Consider the following 14168-nt stretch of genomic DNA (forward strand, 5'->3'; position numbering starts at 1 on the left):
CGATTGATATGATGACCAGGTTGTTGGGCATGTCAGATGCTGATGCCAGAGCTCAGGTTAGGGATGAATCTCCTGGTCATATCAATTATCCCGCACTGAAGCGGGTTTATGAGGAGCACCTGACTGAGGCTAGACGACTTGAGCATCCACAGTCAAGGGAGGAGATGCAGGAGAGAGCTAGGAGGAGGGCGTGCTGTGTGAGGAGTTTCCTTCTATATCTCGTCGGTTGTGCGCTGTTCACTAACAAAACAAACAGACACATCGACTTGATATATCTTGATTGCATGGCGGACTTGGGGGCGATTGGGAAGTGGTCATGGGGAGGGATGACCTTGGCCTACCTCTACGATTATCTGGATGATTCTGTTATCTTGATTTATCTTAATTTCTTTATGAATTTATTTTATAAATTTTATTATCATGTTAGACTATTTTATAATGTTTTAGATTTATTGAATATTTAACTCGAATAATTATTTTTGTGTGTTATTTATTTTGTTGTAGGGATGGATTTTGGAGCATTTGCCAGGTCCTTACCCAAGGAAGCGTAACCCAGAGTGGGACCCGTGGACACCATGTGCTGGAAGATGGCTCACTAGCAAAGGCCATAAGAGTGTGCACCATTACCGCTCACGCCTGGATTGCATGGAGGTGGATGACGTCAGGTTTTCTACTTATGGTGATCACAGAGACGTGCACCCATTTAGTATCTTGTGCACTTACTCGGGATGGCTCACGTGCACCCAGGACGTTCCCAGACATCCTTCAGCTGTCCCTCCGGTGCCTACTACGCAGTTGCTGACCACTGTGTTGATGGACGCTCGGGCGTGGTTCTACAATGATTGGGGAGATGGGTGTCAGACACCATGGCAGCATGTTCCTGGCTATATGGCTTGGTATGCCAGAGTCTCTCACCCTCGCATTCTCCCACCTGATGAGGGATCCCCTCCCAGGCCGGCGAACGTGGAGCAACTGATTGAGGAGGAGCATGCCAGGGAGATGCCTGACACACTGACGATCGTCCGGGATGTGGTGCACATAGCCCGAGATATTGTGGCCAGGCATGGCGAGATGACCAAAGAGGAGGTTGTCCAGGAGGTCATGCGGATAGTTAGTGCTACTGAGCCTGCCCTTACTTATCTGATTTCCAGGCGGCGCAGGGGGCAGCGGAGGCAGGGTAGGCAGGGCTGATTAGTATTAGGATTTTTTTATGTATTTTTTGACTATGATGATCATGATGTATTATTATGACATGTTCCATACATTTTCCTATTTCTATGACATATACGTACGTTCGTTTTATATTATTTCTTGCGTTTTAATTTTACCATGTTCCTGTTAAATATCGGATGAATATGTTTAGGTATTATTAGATGAAAATTTTAGAAGAATTTTCAATTGGTTATTTAATAAAAAATTTAGATGAAAATGAAAGTTAAAATTGGTTAGGAAAGACACAAAACCCTAAGCACGTAGCGGCAGTTAACAACCGCTACCTTCAGCTTCGGCGATAGTTAACAACCGCTGGCACTCAGCGGTAGTTAACTACCGGCGTGTTTCCCAGCGGTTGTTAACTGCCGCTGGGGGTAATTTGGTCATTTCCATGTGTCAATAGGAAGTATTCTATGTCAGAAAAGCAATTTTCTTATGGTTTTCGGTGATGGAACGGGCCTCATTTTTTGCTTGGGTATGTAACTCGGCCCATGCTCAGACTGGTCTTTTAAGGAAGCACTTGCTTAGAAAATTGCTTTTTTGACAATTTCATGGGTTACACAACTAAAAGAAAGCAAGGTGCGTCAAGAGTGTTTAGACCGTACAGAAGAGAGCGAGAACCATCGATTGGGGAAAATGCAGTGACCCAGATGGTGTGATCAAACTAACGTTATGTTTTTTAACTTAATAAATTTGGACCATTAGATTAAAAGAAATAAATGATTAAGATTTGGTGTCAACGAATTCGTTGACACCTGGTGTCAACGGATCCTGACTATATATATATATATATAGATATAATGGCATGCGAATTAAGTAATGTAGTTGCGAGTTAAGTAAATAATAATATGGGACCTATTAGATAAGATAAATATTAATAATTTGATTGTATTAAAAAATAATAGAAAGTTGAACTTTTACTGGTGAAAATGATATATGTATTGTGAGGATGCAGGATATGTGCATGTATGTTTTTAAATTTCATCCTAACTGTTAATGTTGATCCAAAAGTTATAATTAATCCTCTTATCTTTCACATTAAAAAGTACTCTCATATTTGATGAGCTCCCTATGATAAAGGGTATGATAGAAAAAGAAATATTAAAAATTTACTTTTTTAAGCGAAAGTGAATGTATATTAAAATAAAAAAGGTGTGCAAAGACATCGCAAAGAACCTGACCCAATTATAATAATTGTTTATAGTACTAAATTGATTATACTGTATGGTGGGTTCTGGTCATATATAAAATTGCTTTTTTGATAATGAATACTTCATGTTGACACAAGTAAATGACGTTTTTACCTCCAGCGGCAGTTAACTGCCTTTGTGTTCGTGATATATTGAAGTTAGTAGCCAGAATCCAGACACTCACTCCATCATCACCATCACCATCTTTCTCTCAAATTTTCGCAAGTTATATTGGAAGCTTGATGCAAGAGGAATGGAAAGGCAACATGTATCAGCAATTGGTGTGACAAAATAGTATTGTTTTCATTTCTTTGTTTGCTCTCCACCCAACAGGTTTTGCTTGCACCCTGCAAGCGTACCAAAAATGCCCTTGCGCAAGTTAAGTCACGCAGCGTGACTTAACTAACGCACGTTGTATTTATGCGTGACTTAAGTCACGCAATACGCGAGTTAAGTCGCGCAAATAAGACTGATTTTTACTTCTTTTTTTTATGCCCTCTTGAGGTAAAAACTTATTAGATACCCTCTTCGGTATATGCCAAATAGCTCCTGGGGGAAATAGTGATCAGTCCTGGGGAAAACGACATCAAGATGCCCTTTTCCCGACCGGACCGACCACTACTTCCCCCAAAAGCCACTGGTATATACCTAAAGCGGTATAACCACCCTAGAAACTAATAAGAAACAAAGAAGAAGAACAAGAAGAAGAGAAAGAGGGGGGGAGAGTGAGATGAGAAAATGTGAGGAAAAGATGAAGTATGTGAGGGTTTTTATAGGGGGTATTAGGTATATAGCAATTAATGAGTCAAAAAACGTGGTCAAATGTGAAGGAAAACGTGCAAAAACCATTGAAGACCATTGACTACCGTCCAAGAAACGTTTGTGCTTCAGTTTTTAGAACCGGCCAACTTACGCAAGTTAACTTGCGCAGAGCTTATAACGTGCGTGACTTAAGTCACGCACAGCTTATATGGTGCGTTAGTTAAGTCACGCAGTGTGACTTAATTAACACAATATATTTTTTCTAATAAAGTAAAAAAAATAAATTAGAAGAATAAAGTCAATAAAATAAATTTGAATAAAATTCGAATAAATATTGCGAGTGCGTGAATTCGAATAAATATTGCGAATGCCTGAATTCAAATAAATATTGCGATAACGTGAATTCGAATAAATATTGCGTATCGAATAAGTAAATTATAATAAGTACACAACATTAATTCAAATAAAAATGGCGTATTGAATAAATAAATTCGATAAGTACACAACATTAATTCTTAGACAATTTTATTTAGATATAATTTCATCTACGTTACATTACATTGTGGTATAATTACATTACATTACGTAAAAGACATGTACGTCAACTATCATTACATTACATTCGGAAATGTAACTTCCAACTACAACAATTATCTTACCTCTGAATGGGGTCAATTCAAACTAGCTAAAAAGCAGGACTCCGACATTCGTCCAAAAGTGTTTTTATTCCATTCCAAATGTTAAATTTTGGTTGGTCTTGGTTTTAAATGATAGTATCTAAGAGCCAACGGAATGAGGTCCAGACCTTGACACTTTGATACCATCATTTAAACGAAGCCAACCAGAAATTAACATTTAGAATGGAATAAAAACACTCCCGGTCGAATGTCGGTGTCCTGCCATTTAACTAGTTTGAATTACCCCATCCAGAGGAAGACAATTGTTGTAGTTGGAATGTGCATTCCAACTACAACAATTGTCTTACCTCTGAAATGGGGTAAATTCAAACTTGCCAAACAACAGGACTCAAGCATTATGCTTTCCTTTGAAAAGAATAAATTTTTGTTAGGCTTGATTTAGATGAATGTATTTCGGTGCCACCGAAATGAGGTCCATTCCTTGACACTTAATACCTTCATCTAAACCAGTCAAACAAAAATTTAATCTTTTCAAAGGAAAAACATGAAGGCTGAGCGAAATGCTTGAGTCCTCGCCGTTTGTCAAGTTCGAATTACCCCATTTCAGAGGTGAGACAAATGTTGTAGTTTGAATGCACCTTACCCTAACTAATGACGATCTTCTGGCGGAATCAAGCTGTTGATGATATCTTCAGTTGATCTCAGCAACATCACCCGCATATCGATCCACTGGAACTTGGTGTGCTCCCAAAACATACTCGTCACGTTTTCGTCGTTCTTTAACTCCACCCAAGTGAATGATACGCTTCCCTGGTCGAGCTTTGGACGTTTATATCGAACATTTTGCACCCTCCTTGTGTCTCTTGGGTTGACTCCTTGGTTGAATTCATTCAGTTGATCCTTGAGATCTCTTAGCGTTACATCAAGGCACCGAACCTTCAACCTCTGAGGTTCTCCGCCGTTGAATGTTGCATGAACGTCGATCCACCTGGCCATTGTTTCAAATCTACGCACATAGAAATTAAAAATAATCAATGAAAAACTCATTCAAACATTTAATCAAACACTTGGTGTGCATATTATACATAAACCCTAAAAATGATAACTACAACATAAACATGCAAACATCTAAATAATTAAGCAATATTAATCATTTGAATGTAACATTGTAGCATATCTTGCAAAAAAAATCAAAATTTAAACAAACCCTAATTCTAAAAAAAAATTCTAAAAAAATCAACATAAACATGCAAACATCTAAACATTTAAGCAACACAAGTCATTTACATCCTAACATTGTATGATTTCCTTCCAAAAACACCAAAATTTAAACAAACTCTAAATCTAAAAAATTTCTAATTTAAGAGAAAAAATCTACCATGCAAACATAAAAGGTTAATGGTGTTTGATCATGAGAACTTACTTGTTATTGGAGTGTTGTTTGATTTGAACTTGAAGGAATTTTGGAGTTGGGTGATTTGAGAGAGATTTTTGAGATTCTAGATGAGAAATGAGGAAATGAGGTGGTCTGCATGCTTAAGACAACACGCCACGTGAGTTAACTAACGATGCGCATGTTAACTCACGTAACGTTAGTTAACTTGCACAGAAATTAACACTTACGCAAGTTAACTTGCGCAAGGGCATTTTTGATACGCTTGCAGGGTGCGAGCAAAACGTGCTAGTTGGTGAGCAAAATTCTTTCAACAAACAATCTCATGGCCCATTCTTTTTTCCCTTCATATCTCTCAATCTAGGACGACTACAACACAAACAACATCTCTCTCCCCAACCCTAGTTTTTTCCTTTCCCCTTTATTCTTCATCGATTTCCTTTTCTTTTTCCTTAAATTCCACCCTCAATTTCTCCTCCACTTTTTCACGAAGAAGTCTCGAAATGGACTCGTCTCCAGGTATATTTACATACATTCATATATGTTTTTGTATTGAAAACGAGTTGAATCTGATGATTAGGGTTTAAGAAGATTAGTTATTCATTTTTTCCTTTGATTATTGGCGGTAGTTGTGACCATATATGTCTATTTTTTCAGTTACCGCTCAGCCTTCCAGGAAGAGAAAGAGAACGTAAAGTCCTCTTCAAAATTTCTTTATTATTTTCATTAGATAGATACATCCATATATTACTTTACATTCTTATTCTTTTTCTTTTTTTTTCTTTCTTTGAATGTTAATTGATTGTTCTCCCTCCCTCCCTCTCTGCCTGCCTAGTTTGTCCAGCAAAAGAACCAAACCCTCTTCTCACACTCACCGCCGTTTATATAGGTCTCCAGGTATATTTTTACAATCATTTTTGTGCAAGATGATGATTAGGTTTAAAAAGAATCGTTTTTAATTTTTTTCCTTTGATTATTGGTGGTAGTTTTTGGCTTGAAGGTGAATCATCTTCCTTCTTTATTGGTTGACAAGAAGAAGAAGCCTATCAGGTAAGTCGTCTCGTTTGTCTCTCTGTTTTATCCGAATTTTTTGTTTTTTGTAGTTTTTTTTATTATGATACTCTTACGTTTGATTTGCTTCAAACTTAATAAGCCTTTGGAACACCACCTGAAACCCTTCTTTTTCATAATTTATGTAGGGAAAACCGTCTGTGTGATGTTGAAGACTACCCAGATATTTGTGCTCGTCTTAAATCTTATGTCACTGACAATCATCCACCAGTCTATTTCAGAGTATCCGAATCCTTGCATGAAGTGTACTACGGTCAAATTGCGAAAAATCTACTCTGGAGCAACTCATTGTCAGGTCGACGTGACAGAATTTTACATCCAAGACCCAATCACTGCCAGGGACCTATCTTATGTCGCAGTGTTGTGCATATGAAAGCTATTTGCAATGTTTTTGGCCGTCATTGGAAGGTCATCATGTCTCCACGACTAGAATACGGGGATTGCAAGACTGCGAGACTATTGGCCGAGATGCGCAAATTTCAGTTAAAGGCTCGGATTGGTATTCATTCCCCTCAGCCGTCCAAGAAGAGAAGGCTCGGATTTCCCAGGTAAGTTTCCTGAAATTCTTTCTTTATTATTATTTCATTGCATGTATTTTGTTATGCGGATGCAAACATTTTCATGGTTTTAAATATTGGCATTTGTGTAAGTGCTTATTTTGTAAGGTTTTTCCATTCTTGTTTATTATTATTTTTTAATTGTGAAAATGAGTTTGGTTTTTAATCATGAAAAGATGCGAGCTCTGTTGGGGAAGCAAATCTAAACTCATCATATTTTTAACAAGACATTATCTGGTTTTAACAGAAAAACTGTTTTAAACACGGTTCAGTTGTACTAAACCAGTTTGAAACTATAAACTCTTTCTAAACCTGTTTCGAACTTAATGGTTTGAGAAATTAACCAGACGAATTATGAACCACGAACACCCCTAGTATGATTCTGTTTCTTCTCACCTCACTGCGTCCATTTGTTTTCAAATTTATGCAGGACAAAGACAAAGACTCGTGTGAGTGTTTCAAGCCTCGACGATTTTAAATCTTTGCTTGGCAAGTTTCAACTTGAGAACAAGGGTTCAGTCTCTTTCAATGTATCCAATGCAGTGAACACAGAATCCTACTATTCTATTATGACAGATCTAGTTTCTAGCAACTTAACGTGGGGTCGATATGACAAAATCAAACATCCAAGATCCAATCACTACTTGCAAAAGCCCAAGACTTGTAAAACTACAAAAGAGATTAAAAATATTTACAATGCCATTGGCCCCTATTGGAGAGTCAAAATGCGTGTAGATTGTAACCCTAGTATGTTGGATCAAATGGACTCATATCGGATAATTGCTGGGATTTTTGATCACGACAGTGATCCACTATTAAGCTGGACTAGCAATGATAACTACTTAGAGCCGCCTCACTCTCCAGGTATATATTTACACACACACACACACACACATTCATATATGTTTTTGTATTGAAAACGAGTTGAATCTGATAATTTGTGTTCAAAATGATGATGATTAGGATTTAAGAAGATTAGTTTTTCATTTTTTCCTTTGATTATTGGTGGTAGTTGTGACCATATATGTTTTCTTTCTCTATTTTTTCAGTTACCGCTCAGCCTTCCAGGAAGAGAAGGTAAAGTCCTCTTCAAAATCCTGATATTTCATTACATAGATGTATTGTGTTATTTTGATTAGATAGATACATCCATATATTTCTAACATTTTTTTCTCTCACTGCCAGGTTGTACAAATGGAAGAAGAAGATTAAGAAGCCGTCCAGGGAGAGTGTGTAAGTCCTCTCTTACTTTCTTGCTTTGTTCGTCTCTCTATTTATCCATTAATACCTTTTTTTTTTGTTGTGGAACTCCTCAAACCCTTGTTTTCGGTTCTTTTCATAATTTATGCAGGGAGGTGCACCAAATTCTTGTGGATGTTGCAAGCCACACAGAATTTTGTAGTTTGCTTCAAAAGTATACTCAGGAAGCTGCACCAATCTCTTTCAATGTATCCAACAAGTTGGATTTAAAATCCTATGGTCAAATTGTGGATGGTCTACTTCTTAGCAACAAAAATGGGAGGCGACATGACAAAATTGAACGTCCAAGACCCGATCACCGCCCAGGACCGATCATTGAATGTACTACCCTAGAGGAGATAAAAAATGCTTACAAGGCTATTGGTCGTTGTTGGAGGGCCAACATTTGTGATGAGGCTTGCAAGAATAAGAAACTATATGCTGAGATGTGCGAATTTATAGAAGAAGCCAAGATTTTGCGTCACTCTTAGAGGGATGTGATGGGCAGCTTTATCCCTTTGGATTCTATTGCAGATTCTCCTCAACAATGATTTAGAATTCAAGGATATTGTCGGCGGTGTTGCGAGTCGATGAAGACTATTTGGTGTTTATTACTTTATTCTAGATTAGTTATGATTTTAATGCTCCTTGTCTTTGCAACTTATTTCTGCGAACGCTTTGTTTAGTGCGTTGTGTTGCTATAAGCTCTGATTTGCTAATTATAAGCTTTAATGTTTGAACTAAATTATAATAATCCTTTAATGTCTTGTAATTGTTTCCTTTTACTTGTCGAAGAAGCCACATTATATAGGTCACTTTTGGTTTTGCCTCATGTAAAAAAAATAAATGGATTCCATCTTTGTAAAATAAAGATTCTTCAGAAATAATTATAATTACGTGGCACTTTGATGTGACTCATCAGATTCGCTGATGTGACATTGATGTGGCATGTTGACTCAACATTTTTTTTATTACATGGCACCTTTACTGTGTAATTTAAATTAATCATGATCCTAAAATGATTCGTTGGTTCCTAAAATATTCATTGTCACAAAATCACATAAATTTATTTGATATTTAAAAGTAATTCAACGTTACGTACATGTTCTTATGAAAGAATGCTATATAACTTTGTAAAATATTTAATATTTTAGACTTTTAAATATATGATAGAATTGTCTTCGTGAGTTTAACTCAATTTGTAGAGACATTGCATAATTTATGTAGGGAGCGAAGTTCGAACCCTTGACACTCCACTTCTCAACGTTTAAATTTGTGAGCTCTAGCCACTAGTCTACTAGACCAAAAAAATTAAAAAAATCATATTCAGTTATCGTAAAATCTCGTTAGCTATAAAAATAAATTTTTAAAGTATGATATAAAAGTTTATTCCATCATATCCCTCTTATCTAAACATCAAACTCTTAACGTAATATGGCCACCACATCCATTAGTAGCCAAGATTCCCAAATTATGACATACCTCTTAGAAGTTAAGGGAAATTATACATTCCCTCTATTTTCTTACATAGCAACAACACCCCTACCGTTAGTCTCCATCCAGCTTCTGTTAAACCAAATCAAAATGCTTCAATTTCAATTAAAAAAAATTGATTTTCATCTATTATTTCTACAATAAGTTCGTCCATGTCCCACGGCCTCAATCCAATCTAGGTTTAATCATTGACCGGAAAACTACAAGAGACGCCACAACATCAAGTCCCATGATCATAATATAATATACCAACAACTCAAAGTACAAACCAAATGGAAAAAAAAAAAATGAATCTAACTTTTGAATATATAAAAAGACCCATCTTCGAAGTTCAAACTACCTCTAGATATTCTATCAATAAAGAGCCGTACATCATCGGTGCAACAAGATAAAACCAAAATGAAAAAATAAATACAAAATACAAATGGAAGTAGTTGTAGATTGAAAAGAAACAAAATCAAGATAAACCACTTTGTTGCTCACGATGGGTACAGAGGGGAACAAGATACATCGTACTGAAATATCTCGGTCGGTGGCGGTAATGAAAGAAGAGCTAAACGGAAAATAACAGTCCTTATGTGTTACTTGTAGTGAGTGTTATTCCGATGCCGATGATATAGTACCAGTGGCAAAGAAATCCAAAGACCTTCACACGAAGGTGGAGGGACTTGGTCAGAGAATCCAAATGTCGGCAACATGAGCTGCCATGATCTTCTAGCTGAGACTGGAGCTTGGCTACAAGTATGAAGAAAGATGTTTTGAGTATTAACCGAAAATAAACGGTGTTAAGTTCTTAAGGGAGGTATCCATCTATTTTAAGTGATTTTATGGGAAGTTAGTGTCTAATGCAAAACTAAAGGGGGAGTTTGTGTCGTTTGAACAAACCTTGGAGTATCTTTGGACGAGGTAAATTTCTGGGTTTCATTTCTTATGATTGTGAATGAGAAGATGAACAAGATAGAAAGAAGATTAAGAATGGGGGAAGAGGAAGAAGAGGAGTGGAGCACGTGAGAAGAAGAAAGCCAATAAAGGAAATGACCCTCGAGGGTATTTTTGTCCGTTTACATCAAATTTTGCTGACTCATAATGCCATTTGACCAATCAGCAGTGACAACTCATCTGGTGAGTGACGTGGCAGTAATTAACTGGGTTCAGGGACCAATTTTTAAATGATTAAACTTTGAGAGGGTAGTTTGCCAGGATTAGCGATTACAGGGACCAATTTTAAAATGAGCCCTAATTGCAAGGACGAAACACATATAAAAGCCTTTAGAGAACATTCATTCAACAGTTTATTAAATCATGCATTCATTCATTTATAATTTAGATACGCAATATTAACGAAAATTAACTATAATGCCATAAATAAGCACAAACGCGCAAATGTAAATATATTACATCCAAATCCGACAAAATGTCATAAAAATACTACAAATATAAAAAAAGTCATAAAATAAGACTCTACTGATGCTGCTCCCGCGGACTCCTACTCCTCCTCCGTGAAACCGGCACCTCGTGAAACACGGTATAATCAGACCGGAGGCCCTCCAAAATGCTGAAAAAGAGTGGATTTGAAGCCACCTTTGGAATCTCCATCGCATGCTCCACTCTGGCTCTCATGCTGATGATGATCTGCAATGGATCAGGAGGATGTATGGCCCACTCCTGCTCAACAATAACCTCCTGGTAGGCAGGTCTTTGAGCTACGTACACAGGAACGGGAGCAGGGTTGACGATAAAAGAATGGGATACATGGTAGAACCATTTAATGTACCCATCTGAATGCTTCCACCCCTCGTCCACCGGGACCGGCTCACCCCTATCCTGCTGGCTAATGACATGAACATCAAACTCCAAGAAGGTAGTAGCCACCTCTGCTGGATGAAGAGGCCCAATCGACGTAGGAGGTCTGGGAATGGTCTGAACATAGTCGTACTGCCTCAGAACCCGCGCCGGCAAGTGACACACTATCTTTTGTTTGTCGGTCATGATCCATCCGGAGTACCAGCACACGTCCTAAAAAGGCGTCATGTCTCGTCGGTGCTCGTACGGCCTCCAGATGACATGAAAATGCTCCATTGAATCCATCAAGCCTCTGAAGTGTTCAACAAACCCCCCCCCCCCCCCCCCTTTTAGGTTTCCATCTACCAACATACGGGTTCTCCCGTTCGTAAACTTCATATTTCTTCCTCGGAACGACATATCTGAAGTGAGCTATAACCCATCCCTGCAAACACAAAGAGACAAATTTATATCAGCACAAAAGTATCATACAAAAAACTATACATTTACGATAACTTAAAAAAATAAGAAAAATATATATTAGCACAAGCAAGCTCATGTAACCACCAACAGCGCCAACATGTGAGCTGGAGGTAAGAGAAAGTTGCTCATACAAGAAAGCAAGTCCCATCCCGCCCCATGACTACTCGCTTAACTCATCCAAATTTCGAATCGCAAGCAGCCACATCGGATTAATGGTTTTGCTGTTCTTGTCGGCAAAAAGGGTGTAGCCATGCAAGAGCAACAAAAACGCCTTAACACAGGTGGGCCTAACACGACTCTGCTCCACCTCCTCCTCCTCTGATAAATCCTCCCCCACCAACTGGTTACACCTATTCAACAGCTGCTCATAACGCTCTTTCAGGGCTGTGTAAGTGACATGAGCACCAAAAATATTACTCACCTGCCCTGCTGCTTCCTCCACCGGAAACAATAGCTCATTCACTATCAGCTCTACACCCTGGTCATGATCTAAATCATCCTCCTCAATGAGCCGTCCAGCGATGGGCATGTCTAGAAGACAAGCCACATCATCTAGTGTGACGGTCATCTCCCCAACAGGCAGATGGAAGCTGCTGGTCTTCTCATGCCATCTCTCAGCCAAAACACAAACTAGCCCGTGAGAGATGCTTTCATACCTAGTCAGAAGGAGGGGCCTTAGACCGGATGTCTCTACCGGGTCCCAGAACCAAACGATCATCATCTACCGACAACGGAAGTGACAAGGCAGAAAGCTTAAGTTTCTTCCCGTGCGAGACGTCGGTCACCTTACGCTCCAATTGCAACTGAAATACAAAAAAAAATTAAATAAGTAAAATAAACATGAAATATTCTAAGTAAAAAATAAATGTCATGTATCCTAACAAACATTGTTATGTGTACGTATAGATAATTAGCATTGTCTTAAGTTTAAGTAATTATTAAACAACACTGTCATTTGTAGAAGTTAAAGCATATTTTCCACAAATCATTGAGTTCTTCTGCTTATAAAAAGGTTTATTTATTTAAAAAAGGGTTAATTATGTTTTTGGTCCCTACAAAATTGCGACCTTGTAAGTTTAGTCATTACTTAATTTTAATAGCATTTTTAATCCCTACAAAAAAAAATTACTTATAATTTTAGTCCCTGCTAAAATAAATTTTGTTTAATTATCCTTAAACTCTTAAATTTTTTAACGATTCTTTTTATACAAGTTTAGAACACTATGAAAGGTTCATTTACTAAAATTTATATTTTTTTAACATGAAATAAATTAAATATGAATTTTTTAAAACGACAAAAGTTTAAGATATAAGTAACAAAAATATGGACTTAGAAATCAAATATTTGCGATATTTTTTTCGGAGGACCTTTTAATAACGTTCTTAACACGCCTGTAGGGACTAATATAAGTAACAAAATTGTTGAAAAACTTAAGAGTTTAAGCATAAATTAAACAAATTTGGATTGAGTAAGGACTAATATTGAGTGCAGATATTTTTTGTAGGGATTAAAAATGCTATTAAAATTAAGTAAGGACTAAACTTACAGGGTCGCAATTTTGTAGGGACCATAAACATAATTAACCCTTTAAAAAAAAGGTTTTATTTGTAGTTAAAAATATCTTTCAAGTTGTACAGCGAGTTGGTCAGTTTGGATATTGATTATTTGATTAGCATGTGTATTGGTTCACAATAATTATGGTGCTTTCTTTTGAATAAATAGTGATTTAAATACTGATTAGATCCTATTTTCCACTTTGATTGATTGTAAATTATGCTATAAATAAGATATCAGTTTACATATTATACACAAATATTAGCATTGTCTGATTTATTGCTTCATGTTGTTGATTTCATACTTTCTAAAAGTTTTACTACCTCATAAAATTATACTATACCTTTTTTCTTGAATTGACTTTGGTAACTTATATGATACCTTTTTTCTTGAATTGATTTTGGAAACTTATGCAGAACTTATTGCAACATCCATAACATAATCCTTAAGAAGATAGTGTGGAGTGTTATCTTCTAAACATATGTGGATGCATGAAAAATGACATGGTTACATTCCTTGATTTGTTGATGTTGAAACAAGATTTCAAAGTTAGGGCTTCTGGTGGTAAAGATATATTATTACACAGAGAGCATTTGTTGATAATTGCTGTATCAATTTATTTATATTCAATCTGCTTAAGCAATAACAAGTCGATCAAGAGTTAGTATTACAAAAGAAACATAAAAGTTCCAATTTCAATCTTTCAAATATATATTTTTGATTATTTGTAATCTCTCATATTTTGCCATTACATTTTTTTTTTTCATTCTAATGATACAAGTTATTTATTAA

General features: G+C 36.8%; 1 protein-coding gene across 2 annotated transcripts; it reads left to right on the forward strand.

Annotated features, from left to right (window-relative positions):
* The first annotated feature begins 5509 nt into the window (after window positions 1–5509).
* LOC146922328 (uncharacterized) lies at window positions 5510–13945 on the forward strand. 2 transcript variants are annotated; one of them, XM_085715312.1, is made up of 9 exons: window positions 5510–5714; window positions 5853–5886; window positions 6031–6092; window positions 6182–6245; window positions 6395–6814; window positions 7254–7687; window positions 7873–7900; window positions 8009–8056; window positions 13793–13945. In XM_085715312.1, the coding sequence occupies exons 1-9, from the start codon at window positions 5699–5701 to the stop codon at window positions 13851–13853; spliced, it is 1167 nt and encodes a 388-aa protein (XP_085571438.1). In that variant the 5' UTR covers window positions 5510–5698; the 3' UTR covers window positions 13854–13945. The 2 variants fall into 2 exon arrangements, with proteins under 2 accessions (XP_085571438.1, XP_085571437.1); XM_085715311.1 differs by lacking the exon at window positions 13793–13945 and adding an exon at window positions 8175–8875.
* Window positions 13946–14168: the final 223 nt, after the last annotated feature.

The sequence above is a fragment of the Medicago sativa genome, chromosome 5 (assembly GCF_051527215.1).
Source record: "Medicago sativa cultivar Bolivia chromosome 5, Bolivia_mono, whole genome shotgun sequence".
NCBI classification, from domain to species: domain Eukaryota; kingdom Viridiplantae; phylum Streptophyta; class Magnoliopsida; order Fabales; family Fabaceae; genus Medicago; species Medicago sativa.